Here is a 13,691-nt window from a genome sequence, read left to right on the forward strand (position 1 = left end):
TAAAATACAGAAGAGAACCTCACAATGACTTTTTTATTAAAACATACTAAAATGGACAAAAGGCAAACATCATCTGTATTCCTGAATTTTCTCCATATCTTCAGTCACACAACACATTCAAAGGTAGAGCACCAGGAGTATGAGTGTTTCAGTGTCATAGAAAATCATACAAAGTAGTTGGACTAGATATTTTAGTAGTAAAAATGCACTCAATTAAGAAACGAAGATGCTTGCTTGATTTTTTTTTTTTTTAAAGAATGGTAATTAACTACTGTGTAGAATTTGTATATTTTTAGGTTTTAAATAGTTTCATAGATCCATTAAACACATTTTTAATACTTTTTTTTTCTTGCCCCTCAAGCCTTGTCGTTTAGAGGCTTCTGACCTGTAAAAGGAGACATGGGTGCTGTTAAGATGTAAAAAAAAATTCTCCTTTCTCTCTGTAGAATTAGAGTTTAGCATGCTTTAACATCACAACATTCAAGGACACAAATCTCAATTTAGCTATATCCTGTAGTCACAAAAGCACTCATATTATTAAAACCACCAATATCCGCACAAAGGGCACTACTCGCTCAGCATCTTCTCGTCGTGGTGCTTTGCTCAAATCCTCCAGAGTGTGATGGATCCTCAGGATGATCACTGTAATCCTTACAAAACTCTTTAATCTTAGATTTTCCACAGGTATGCCAATATTGCATTTTTCTGCTGCATTTCCCATCCTCATACCACAAAGCACTTTCACTTCTCTCCTCCTTCAGCTGAGACCCAACAATGCCACTGAACACTCATTTCTCAAAAGTAACTGTAGTGATCCAGAAAATATAAGGTCATCTTAATTCAGCTGTTAATACCAGATAAAGAACATGTACATACCTTTCCTATAGGGTTTCCTGAAGTCCATACTTATTTTCCTCTTTCAACGCATCTTGGATATGTCAGCTGTCCTCTCTTACACTGCACTTGAAATAAAGTTGTACCAGATTCTGCTCCAAAATGGTTCTGTTTACAGTAAAATCCAACATAATCCCCATGGTAAAAGTAAACTTGATTCCCATAGAACCCTTGCAGCAGCACATTATTTTTCTCCATTTCATCTTTTGACAAAGTACATGGCTCTAAAGAAGAGAGATGTAATTGGTGTCAATAAATCCATTATTTCTGAAGTTGCATCATTTTCGCTAACCTACATTAAAATTGTACATATTTCCCATTCTCTTAACATATTATACATGAAACTGCTGTATTTTTGGATACTGCAGGCATGTCACATTTAAGAAAAAAAAAAAATCCAGACAAGCTTACACTTACTTATATCAAAATTTTCATCTCTAACTGAAAAAAAATGAAGTGAGATCTTAAAGTTCTATTTGACAATACTCAATTTATAAATTCTAAGTATCTAAACTTAGAGAGAGTTGGGGCTGTTGAGCCTGGAGAAGAGAAGGCTTTGGGGAGATCTTATAGTGGCTTTTCAGTATTTAAAAGAGGCCTAAAAGACATGTGGGAACAGACATTTTTTGCACGACCCATTGCCATAGGACAAGGGTCGATGGTTTTAAACTAAAGGAGAGGAGATTCAGGCAAGAGATGAGGAAGAATTTTTTTTTACGAGTGGTGAAACACTGGCCCAGGTTGCCCAGAGAGGTGGTAGATGCGCCATTCCTGAGAACATTCAAGGCCAGGCTGGACGGGGCTCTGAGCAACCTGATCTGGGTGAAGATGTCCCTGCTCATGGCAGCGGGGGTGGACTGGATGTGCTTTGAATGTCTGAAGGTCCCTTCCAACCTAAGCTACTCTTATCTATAATTCTATGAATTTTAGAGAGAAATAAGTGCTTATTTATCATATCACACCTACCTATACAAACTGGTGGTGAAGTCCACTGCCCTTCAGAGCAGTAGATTGTCTCAGATCCTTGCAAAAAATGATAGTCAGAGCAACTATACTGAACTGAAGAACCACTGTCATACTGGGTCAGGGGTGGGAGAGTAAGAGCTCCATTTGCAATAGAAGGTGGAGAGTCACATTTTTCTGTAGGAGCTGGAATAATGTTAAAAACATTTGAGAAACATTCAGCTTAAGAAGCTAAGAAATCAGCAGCTTTAAATGCCTGTCAACACTAGATATCTACCAGCTCTCATTGTCTTTTCTTACTATTTCATTATGTCTCAGATCAGAATGCAATCTCCTGCTGAATTCTAGCCATAAGAAATCCCTTGTGTGCATTTAATCGTACACAGTCATCTTTCTGTAGAGCTTTGAGTTCCCTGGTCTTGCAGAACAGCTCCTGTCCCTTTCCCTGTCAAAGAAAGGTGTATCGTTTTTCTGTGTTTGGATGTATTTAACACTATAGCTATCTTGTGCAAGGATATCTGTGTACATCTGTATTGCTGAATCCTAACCATCTATTATTTACAAAAACTTCTAGGCCTGCACTTCCAAAGCAAATTGTTTCTAAATAGGTCTGAGACTAATTAATTAAAAAGGCAATAAAAAACTATTGTTTTACCTTGCAAAATGCATTTTGGATATTTCAGTCTGCCATGGTTGCACTGTGTCCTCCCAGGAGACAGAACGGTAGTCTGGAGAAAATTGTACCCCTGTTTACATTCAAACTCTACGAGATCACCATGTAGGAAAATTAATTCTTCCTGTCTCCATTTCAACTCTATGTTGTTGCTGTCCAGATCAGTTACATTAAGAGTGCATGGTTCTAGGAAATAAATGTGTACTTCAATTTAAAAAGTAACCTTAAGTGATTTCTTAGCATCCTTTTGTAAGAGTCAAGAAAGAGAAATCTAAATCAATAGTTCTAAAATGTTTTAGAATCTTGTAAGAAAAAGAACTATAGATGCATTAAAAAAAAAGAGAAGGCAAATATAAAGAGATGGGCTGAAGTAACACAAACAATATGCAAAAAAACCCTGAACTGTGAACGGTAAATCACAGAAAACATACACATCTGATAGAATCTGGTTTCTACAACTATTGTAAACATATGGCAGCCTGGCTTTACCATTAAAGAAGAAAATAATTTCTTTACTGTAACTTGAAAGGACTTCGTATAATGAAAATATGCATCCATCATTCATCCATCAAAATTACCCTATTAGATTTGGCCCACAGGTTTGGTAAGCCTTTTGAGGATACTAGTAGTTAATACACAGTAAGTTTCAACTAAAGAAGTGTTTTGACAATTTCCTTTCTTCGCCTTTTTTCTTTGCTTTGTCACTTCTAAAAAAATGTATAGATCTTCCAAAAACCCTTTGGAAGTTTTGTGTTCTTCTTTGGGCTCTTTTGTGTTATTCAAAGTCAATATTATTTTGGTTGCTTTCTGTCACATTTCTTAAAATTTAGTGCCAGGATCACATGAGGTAGCCTTGCTTTCCATTAGGCAGTTAAGCTCATTAACTTTTGGAACCACTGTTCTACTTAAATGAAGCCTGACAGAGGGACAGTTATAGAAATATATTTCTACAAGTTCCACAACAACCATTGCCTGATAAAGGCCCTTATTAATGCTTTGCTGAGGGAACGGCAAGGAGAAATCAGTTATTATGCATTTTTATGACAGCACCGTAAGAACAAATAGGCATGGGTATTTTCCTGAAACTAAGTACAGTGTGTGCTCTTTCTAGTCCGATTAGGTGAGGGTTGAAAAGAAATCTCATAAAACATGGAAAGAATGATGTGGTTATTTGGATGCTTAGGAGACAAATGACGTTTATAGGAAATGAGTTTTCATTATTTCACAGGATTTGTTAAATTTGAGTATTCAGATCTAAGAATGCTGAACTGGATCTTTTGATCCAGATGAGGTACACTTTATTAATTTAAAAATAAGTAACAAAAACTGAACTGTCTATTTATGTCCATTTTCACAGCAGCTTATAGACTTGAAGTCAATTTAACAAAGGATGCTGGTAAAATAGAATTATTTCACTACAGGAAGAAAGGAAGGAAAGATACACAAACAATTCTTATAGGTTATCAGTAGTAGTATTCTTGCTAGTATTGATAATTCCTAATAGTGTTTTGAACAGCATACCTAAGCGCAATATGAAAAAATTAAAGTCCAGAATGAAATAATAGATGTAAAGACACATAATAAAACAGAGGCTGAAGTTTTAAAAATGAAGGTCCAAGATGTCATTGTATTACTTGTTAATCATATCTAAAAGCCATTTTCGCAAAGACTGCAGTCATTTCTTCTAAACATCTATTGAAAGACAAGAAGAAATCCACTCAATTGAGAATATGGGAGAAAGAAATTAAAGAATCCTCCTAGGTAACAGAGACAGCTATGTTCTACAATAGTTCAACTCAGGAAAACAGAAAAATCTATTTAATTGGCTGTTCATAAGAACAGGCCAGAAGACACTTGCAGGAGTGGTGTAGGTATATTTGATTTTGGGTTTTTGTTTTGGGAATCTTTATTAACTCAAACGAAAGAGAAAAGGTGGTCATGAAAGAATTATCTAGAAGTTCTTCCCAGTTTTGCCTTTCTGTATTACGTGTGACAAAGCTTTCTTTTTCTTACAAGACTTACCTAAGCACATTGGTTGTTCGGTCCAATTTCCTTGTTCACAGTAAACAGTACTAGGTCCTTCCAAAAAATGGTAACGCTGACAACTGTATTCTACTGAGGAACCATTCTTGTAACTTGTCAATAATGGACCAAGAAGAACACCGTTTTTAATCACAGGTGGAGAGGTACAGTTTTGCTGCATTTCTAATATGAGGTAGGGAGATCGGTATTTAGATCTTTAAAACAATATTAACACTGTTGAAAATATCAGACTAGCAATAGACTCAGCAGAAATTTACATACAAATAAAATGTAAACCAATGTAATTTCTTTTTCAAATTTTGTTTTCAGAAACTCTACACTTGCCTTACTGAACTGCAGACAGGCACTCTATTTCCTTCTACGCTCCTCATCTATGTCCACCCTTGACTCTTGGTGGTTTACACTCAATATAGATTAGTTCTTTTTCTGTGATGAGACAGTCTTTATTTGTTGCTTCATATGGTTAGCCTATGCGTGGTTAGAAATAAAGAAAAGAAACCTCGCTGGAACTATTAATCAAAAGATCAGTAAAATACTCCTGGATTTGCATGTTTAGACAACATTAACAGAAGGGGTACAGAATGACTGAAGGTAAATGCTAATGTATAAAATAAAATTACAAATACAGCACAGGCTTATAGGTGTAGTTTATAATCACTATAAACAAGCAACAATGGCCTTTCAGTCAGCCAGTCAGACTGCTATTAATACACTGACATCTGTAGCATGTGCAAATGTTTTCAACAGTAAGGAGCTGTACTGCAGCAAAAGAGTAGTCCTAAAATGCCTATAATAGCATTGGAGAGTATTGAAGTCCCTTTTAAATAGAAAAGTAACATTCACCTACTCGTATCTTCGTCATGATACGTTTTGCTTGTCCTTACTGCTGTTTGTCCTTCGAGTGGTGGTGGTGCCTCAGGCTCCCGGTTATCCATAGCTCCTATATGCATAGCAGAAACTAAGAATCCGTTTTCTCAGAAATAACTCATTTTTAAATACCAAAACAGAGAGACACTGATGCGTTATAAGAGGTAATAAGATCAATGTTCCAGGGAAGAACTACACAACATATATTTCAGTTGAATTCACCTAGGTCATCCTTTCTTTTTTTCTACGTGTCCTGGTTTTGTTAAAAAAACAAGTTTCTCTTTCAGTGAATTTTGCCTGTCAGCTAAAGCCTTCATATTAACTGCATTTTCCTGGAGAACCAGACACATGTTTTGGTAAACCTAGCAATAGAATGCAAACTTATTGATAAGCATGGATGGACATCTCACGAGAGGGGCAACGAGAAACCGGTGACCAAGAAACTGACCAACTGTGTATAACATTCCATTCACGTGAATACTTCATATAAAAGTGGGAGCTCACGAGGATCTCGTCCCTTTTCCTTTTTCCCTTCTGCTTATGGCTGACATGAGGACCTTGCTAGTCGTCCCTGCAAACTGAGGCCTAGTGAGAGACTGAATCCAGCTCCGCTTGGCTGCAGAGTCCAATCCAGGACTTTGGTTGCCGGCTCTGCAGTTGCTGAGACTTTCAAGATTGGTTTTGTATATTTTGTATTATTTTCCCTATTCTTATCAGTAGCATTAGTAAAACATTGTTAATTTTTCCAACTCTCTTCTCTCTGTCCTTCTTTCCCTCCCAATCGCCTGTCCTGAGTGGGAAAAGGGGAGAGGGAGGGGCAAAAGGGGGAAGTTGCGGGGGGTGGGGGAGGGGAGAGGAGGTTAACAATACATCTGCCAGGGTTTTATTGTCACCCCGCAATCTAAACCCTCGACACTATGAACAACAGATTATTGGCAAATTATGCAGCACTTTTCCTCTCCAGCATTTTAGCACAAGAAGACATACAGGGTTTTGCAGATATAGAAACTGAGGCTCTGTGGAAAATTAAAGCATTGTTTGAAGAACTATTTCTGTTCAGCTGTCAGTCTTCATAAAAGTACTAACCGATACAAATGGGGGGTGATGACCATTTTCCTTCTACACACTGGATTTCAGTTTCAACAGTACTTTGACACTGTATACGAGCTTTGTCTCCGTTATGATATGTTCTTTTAACTGTGATGATATGGGCATGAGGAGGAAGCGGTGGTGGAGGACATTTGTTTTTTACATCTGGAAATAAAAAATGTATACTGTTTTCTCACTAGTCAAAACCACATACACATTTTTACTATACAATATACAAGCCTATCACTCAAAAGACATTTTTTGTTGATCCAGAGTAATTACTTACACTCATGTCCTTAACAAAATGGGAGACCACAACAAAAAAGTGATTTTACATTCAACAAATATAAAATGTAGGTATTATGCTATTGCACTGTTATAAACCGCTTTGTAATTTCTCTGCAAAAACTCAGTAAAATGTTCCTTCAGGAAATGGAGATTTTTCATAAACTCCATTGACATAGTATTTAAAGCAACTTATGTATTAATTCTAACACTACAGAAGTAGCAATAATCATAGCCCACTTCCTATCTCCAAATTAAGTTTGTGATTACTGTATCCTCAAAACTAGATTTAGGCCATGTTTTAATTCTCCTGAGCACCCCACCTTCTCTGCACTCACTCAAAATTCCTGTTGTCTCGTCAGAATAAATACAGGGCTGGTGTCCTAATACATGCCATTTAAGTGAGATATTCTAGTGCATTTTAAATGCTACTCTGTCTTCTGGGAAAGGAAGATTAATTTTTAGAAAACATACTTCACAGGAAAAATTCCTGTAAAAATGTACTGGAAAAGAATAGCATAGATCGAGCTTAAACCAATAAAAAGGGTTGATTTCCCTTTCCTCTGTTATCAATGCCTGGCATCATTTGTACATAAAGCAGAGAATTTGTTACCACCAGACAGTGAGATCTCCTAAAGCTCAGAACTAATCCTCATGAAGAGGACAATATCCAGATACGACCATGACCCACAACTATCAAGGTATGTTGAACAATATTATAAATTCTCAACTAGTCTAAATGTTGTGTTGTACTTTTTCCTGCTGTATGCTATATCTCATCTGGTTCACTAGACTTTTCATTCTTTCAAAAGTTTATTTTCTGAGAATCTCTGTTATCCCCCAATGAGTGGGGAAGTGATGGTAATTGCTAAAGTTGTGTTTCTGTCCTCAGGATGACCCTTCTGGTTAATGCTGATGAAAACATGTACTGTTTGGTAAGGCTGTAAAACTTGGAAAAGTACTACAAAACCCCAGCTCTGGAGAAACGCAGAGATTTTTGTTAGATTTTCTTCTTAATGCCTCTCAAGAGGCATGATCCCACCTTACCAAGTAGGATTAAACATGCTTGATTAGAACTTCATGTAATATGGTTTAACTTGAGCTTCAGGGGCTGAATGACTTCCCTGTAATTGTCAATTCCTGCTTCTCCAGGGTACAACATACAGATGAACAACAGCAAGAGACAGTATCTGCTCTGTTGTTAGAGTCTACCAAAAACTTCTTCCAGTTATCATTGCCTCCCTCCCTGTCACCTTGGCTCCACTTGCTTCAGCTACCACTTGATTTCTATTTAAGCTGTGAACTGGTACAAAAAGCATCTTTTCCTTTTGTATTTATAAAGCATTTCATGAAAGAAGACGCTAGTATTTCACTAAGAATTTGACATAATAAAACTATAAAAATAAGGTACCTTCACACACTGGAGGGTCTGGGTACCATCCAAAATAATAACATTGAATTAGGTCAAATACACTGACAGAATAATTTTGCTCGCAGAAAAAATGAACAACATCTCCCTCTTCATAGATTTTCTTCACAGGATAGAAACCTCCATGTGCTATTGCACTCAATGAGGAGCAAGTTATTTCTAGGAAGAAAAGGTACAGCAGTGAAATCCAGTTAAAGAAGGCTTCCCCAACCCTCAACAGCTTATATAACAAGCCTTTTCATAACTTTTTGTTCATTTGTAGAATAAACCACATTTCAAATATTATTATTTTCCAGTCCATTACTTACTAGTGCAGTTTGGAGGAAGGGACCACCCATGTGTTAGACACACTGCTTCTTCTGTAGTGTTTCCTCCTGCAGTGTGGTATCCCTCATCACATCTGTACAGCAGTGCTTCATTCAATCGAAGCTCTTGTCGGTCTGTGAAGTAGCTGCCGTGATGTAAATTTGGTACTTGACATGACTCTTAAATAAATAAAGCATATACAAAATATTAATCACTCTTTTCATTTCAAGTTATTTACCTAACTTAAAAGTGGTCATATCCAAAGCAATAATCCTTACAAGTAATAAATAGTTAAAAATACAATAGTTTACACAAGTTTTCCAGTCTTCATTTAGGAAGTCTGGGTAACAATAGATGCAATTTCATTTACACCAATTCCTTCTACAAGATTGTTCTGGAGTAATCGAAAAACATACGAATGACAACGCAGTCATTGGTCCCAGCCAGCATGGGTTCATGAGGGACAAGTCTTGCTTGACAAACTTAATTTTGTTCTGCGACAATGTTACCCACCTAGTTGACCAAGGGAAGCCTGTCGATGTGATCTTTCTGGATTTCAGTAAAGCCTTAGATACTGTCTCTCACAGCATTATCCTGGACAAAATGTCCAGCATACAGCTGAGTAAGCACACAATGCAGTGGGTGAACACAATACAGTGGGCTGGGCTCAAAGGGTTCTTGTAAATGTGGTTGTGTTGGGCTGGTGACCAGTCACTAGCGAGGTTCTGCAGGGATCCATCTTAGGGCCAGCACTCTTCAATGTCTTTATAAATGACCTTATAAATGACTCAGGACTCAAGGGATTGCTTAGTAAGTTTGCTGATGACACAAAATGGGGAAGAGCTGTTGGCACTCTTGAGGGCAGAGAGGCCCTGCAGAGGGATTTGGACAAATTGGAGAACCGGGTAATCACCAACGATGTGAAGATCAGCAAGAGCAAGTGCCAGATTTTGCACCTGGGACACAGCAGCCCTGGCTGTACATACAGGCTGGGGGATGAGATGCTGGAAAGCAGCTCCACGGAGAGGAAACTGGGTGTTCTGGTTGATGGCAAGTTGAACATGAGCCAACAGAGTGCCCTGACAGCCAAGAGGGCCACCCATGTCCTGGTGTGCATCCAGCACAGCATTGCCAGCCAGGTGAGGGAGCTGATTGTTCCTCTCTGCTCTGCACTGGTGCAGCCTCCCCTGGAGCACTGGGTGCAGTTCTGGGTGCCACAAGATAAAAAAAAATAATACTAAGCTACTTGAGAGCATCCAGAAAACAGCAACAAAATTGGTGAAGGGTTGGGAGAGGAAGCCGTATGAGGAGCAGCTAAAGTCACTTGGTTTGTTCGGCCTGGAGAAGAGGAGACTAAGAGGAGACCTCATCACAGTTACAGCTTCCTCACAAGGGGAGGAGGAGGGGCAGGCACCAAACTCTTCTCTTTAGTGACAAGCGACAGAACCCAAGGCAGAGTTTGGCCTCACAGGTACAGCAAGAACAGCAGAATGATATGTATATGAAAAAGATTATAAAGGAGAGAAATGCAGAATCCTACCAATTTTTTTAGCGCAGCTTGGCTGGGACGACCATCCTTCTGGCTGACATTGTACTGTATCTTCAGTGCCACCACTAGGAGTGTGGTAGCCTGGATTACATTTGTATTGCAGTTTCTCCTCTATTTTGAAGTATGTTTCTGTACCATAAAAAAAGCCATTTTCCAAAAGTGGCTTGCTACATTTTTCTAAGAGAAATGAGATAGCTTAGTTAGAAAGAAAGAATTCATAGAATATTTTTGTTCTCTGATAAGCAAGAGAAGGGGGCTTTTGGCTAACCTGATCTAATCTTATTTTCTTGACCTATTGAAGAAACTCTACCACAATCATCAAACAATACCAATGGTAATAACCACACACACAAGAACCAAGGAATCTAGAACTAGGGAGGCTCTACAAGATACACATCTGAGAGGAAATTGTCCATTAGTTTCCCCAAAATAAGGAAACTAGGCAACTTCTTGGATTTCTTAGAAGAATATAACAGTAAAAGCCCTTATAACATGTATTATTGTAAAAATATTCCATATCTAAATATGTGTAGTTTGTATACATAAAGGGTTGGTTTCACCTTGTCCACATTTTATCCCTCCTGCTATGCAGCTTCTGTTCCTGTGTGTTCAAGGAAACACAGCTGTTAACAGAAGCAAAACTGAGGTAAGTAAAGCCAACTCACTGTAGCACCGGGGCACAGGAGACCATCCTTTGGCTGTGCAAGTTATTCTTCCATCTTGAGTCCCACTCTCAGTTGTATAACCAATCATACAAGAATAGGAAAGTTTTTTTTCCTTATGCATGGGGAAATAATAACTTTTGAAACTATAATAGTACTGAGCAATCTTTCCATTTTCTATGTGTGGCAAATCACAAGGTTTATCTGCAAAAAGATAGAGATATTTCTCCTTAAAAATCTCAGCCCAGATAATTTTATTTTATGTTAATTTATTTAATATCAGTTGAATTGATTCAGGCTTTCAAACAAGGTGAGTGAAATTCTGAAGGATGATGTAGAGTCTTGTAAAAGACTCACCAAAATGAAGATATATGACAATTATATCAGCTTTGGTCTTCAGATTCACAGGAATATCAGCTGTAGAGTCACACTTCCTAACAGGAACTGGACAAAACTGATCCAGGACACATTGATTTGACTTTTATTTAGGCCAGAAGATGTAAGCATGAGCACCTTTTGCTGCATAAACCTGCAGTGGCAACAGTGTCAAGATTGGCTATGCCATAGCCCCTCATTCAGCAAATGTCACCAGAGCAGCGTGACCAACTGCCAGGAGGTAATATAGGAGTTAAACTTGCTGAAGAACAAGAACTGAAGAACAGTCAAGGGAAGAGAAAGAAGAAATGTAGGTTAAGGAAAGAAGAAGCAGAACTGTTCCTTTACTCAATGTCACTAGCATTTACTGCATCTACTAGAATTTTCTGCAACTTTAGTATTTTTACTAAATAGAAAGTGGTTTTTTTAAATAATTCTCTTTCTCACACAGCCACTCCATCACATCTGAAAAAAACAACCAAAAATAAACCACACACACCCTAAGAAAACAAACCAACAAAACCAAGCAAACAAACCTGATGGTAAGTAAGATTTTTAAGTAATTAAAAAGACAGAGATTGTTGCTACATACATACCTTTTGTTCAACTTTCCGGAGGCTATCAGTGTAATTTCAACTGGTTTACCAATAAGGACAAAATTAGTGAAGACTGGGCAACTCCCTCAGAGGCCACAGATACTTGCAGTTAAATATACATTAGCAAAACCAAGACGAGATGCAACAAAAGGGACACCTTTTCAATTAATAGAGGTGCATTTTCATACACAGTCCATAGCTTTGTGAACTTACAAGTTCAAGTGGTATGTAAACTCTATAAACCCAAGAATTATAGGGAATACTGAAAATAGGGATAGAAAATGCAGAATTACCCCAGATTAACCTCTGCAGGTTCCATTGAACTTCTACTCTTCTGTTTTGTGGTTAGCCAAAACACTTAAATCACCAAGAAACTTCATTATAAAACACGTTTTAATAGCACAAAATTCAATTTATCTAGGTGCCTCAAAACCACTCAAATACATTTCAAAAGAAACTTTTTCTGAATAAAAGTCTGAAACCTCAATATTAGCTTTAATATTAATACTAGCTTTTTGAAGCTTAAATAGCCCCGAGCTACAGCTAGAGTTATCAGCCATCTCACAACATTAAAATTAAAAAGCAGCTTTTAGTCTTGGTAAACGTATGAAAGATATTGCACTTAAGTTACCTAGACTGCACATTCCAGATCCAATGTACATTTATTAGCAAGAGATTTCAGTTTATTTACCTTCTGCAAAGAGTTTGCCTGAATACATCGTAACTAGGAAGAAGAAACAGCTTTTAAATCTCATCTTCATTACTGTCTCCATTAACCTTCCACCACCTGTGAAAACTTCACAGGTATTACTTTTGTAAATAATTAACTAGACTTCAAAGGTATTCACAAATAACTTAGTGTCCATGGTATTTTGTAACAAGTTATTTCACTGAAACCACTACTTTCATTTATTTTAGTTCTCGGAATAACCTAACATGAGACCTCCATCTGGCATACTTTAAAGCAGTAAAGAGGAAAGAATTTATCATTTTACAGTGAAAGCAGACAGCAAGCTTACAGAACAATTTAAACTAGTTGAACACTGATCCACCCAGAAGCTTCCAGTTTCAAGTTTAAAGGGCATTCTGTTATCAGGTTATTTATCTTGGCTGAAATAAGAGGAAGTGGGAAATGTCCCCCCCCCGCAGCCTAGGCTCATATAACCAGTCAGTTGCATTCTATATGTTATTCATTCTGGAGGCTCTTACATTGAGAACATAGTCTTAACTGTTATCTGTCTGTTGGGTTTTACTGTACACAGCTAGCTCCTTTTGAGTCCTATTAAAAAACAAAACAAAGAAACAACCCAATGAAAAAACCAACACACAGAAGTTAGAACATAATTTACAATGCATTATCACCTGACTAATGGCTGTCAGTTGATTTAGCACTACATTCCACCCTTGGGAGGCATAATCTTTAAAATTTGAGGGTGGGAAGGTGTAATTTTACAGTTTTCATTTTCTTGGCCTTACTCTAAGAAAATGCAATTTCAAGGCAGAAGAAAATATAATTTAAGAGACGTGCTGTGATGAACGCCATGTATTCAGCCAGATGAGATGCATGCTTGTATGTACTATCACTTGATAGGAACAAAGTACTCACAAATGACATCCCTTAAAATATCTGGTCAGAATTTCTAAACTCACTCTTACGATGCCCCATTGTTCCATCATAGCCTTGTATTTTTTTTTTTTTTTTTAATGGGAATTATAAAAAGATAATAAAATTCTTACAGTCACACATGATCCCCCAAAACCTTACAAGAAAGTATACTCAAGCTTCCCCAAAACAGTACCCAAGTTTTGAAATCCACAGACTATGCCTTCCTTCCTGCCTATACCTCTCTGGATCAGACAAGCCAAGATAACTGTCCCAAACAAACAATTGTTTTAAAGAGTTCTATAATATTTAAGCAGACTGAGGAATACCATGCTATTTGTGAGATTCACAGTTGTG

At 37.5% G+C, this 13,691-nt stretch overlaps 1 protein-coding gene across 1 annotated transcript; it reads right to left on the reverse strand.

The window, feature by feature from the left end:
• Positions 1-23: 23 nt before the first annotated feature.
• LOC309440717 (coagulation factor XIII B chain-like) lies at positions 24-13,562 on the reverse strand. Its single transcript, XM_082054697.1, has 12 exons — positions 12,423-13,562; positions 10,764-10,964; positions 10,090-10,275; positions 8,552-8,728; positions 8,226-8,402; positions 6,527-6,694; positions 5,421-5,513; positions 4,553-4,735; positions 2,513-2,716; positions 1,861-2,043; positions 877-1,118; positions 24-385 (listed from the first exon to the last, which is right to left on the reverse strand). Exons 1-11 carry the CDS (start codon positions 12,502-12,504, stop codon positions 907-909), a joined length of 1,866 nt encoding a protein of 621 aa, XP_081910823.1. The 5' UTR covers positions 12,505-13,562; the 3' UTR covers positions 24-385; positions 877-906.
• Between the last annotated feature and the right edge of the window lie 129 nt (positions 13,563-13,691).

The sequence above is a fragment of the Streptopelia decaocto genome, assembly GCF_964273445.1.
Source record: "Streptopelia decaocto genome assembly, chromosome: 5".
NCBI classification, from domain to species: Eukaryota; Metazoa; Chordata; class Aves; order Columbiformes; family Columbidae; genus Streptopelia; species Streptopelia decaocto.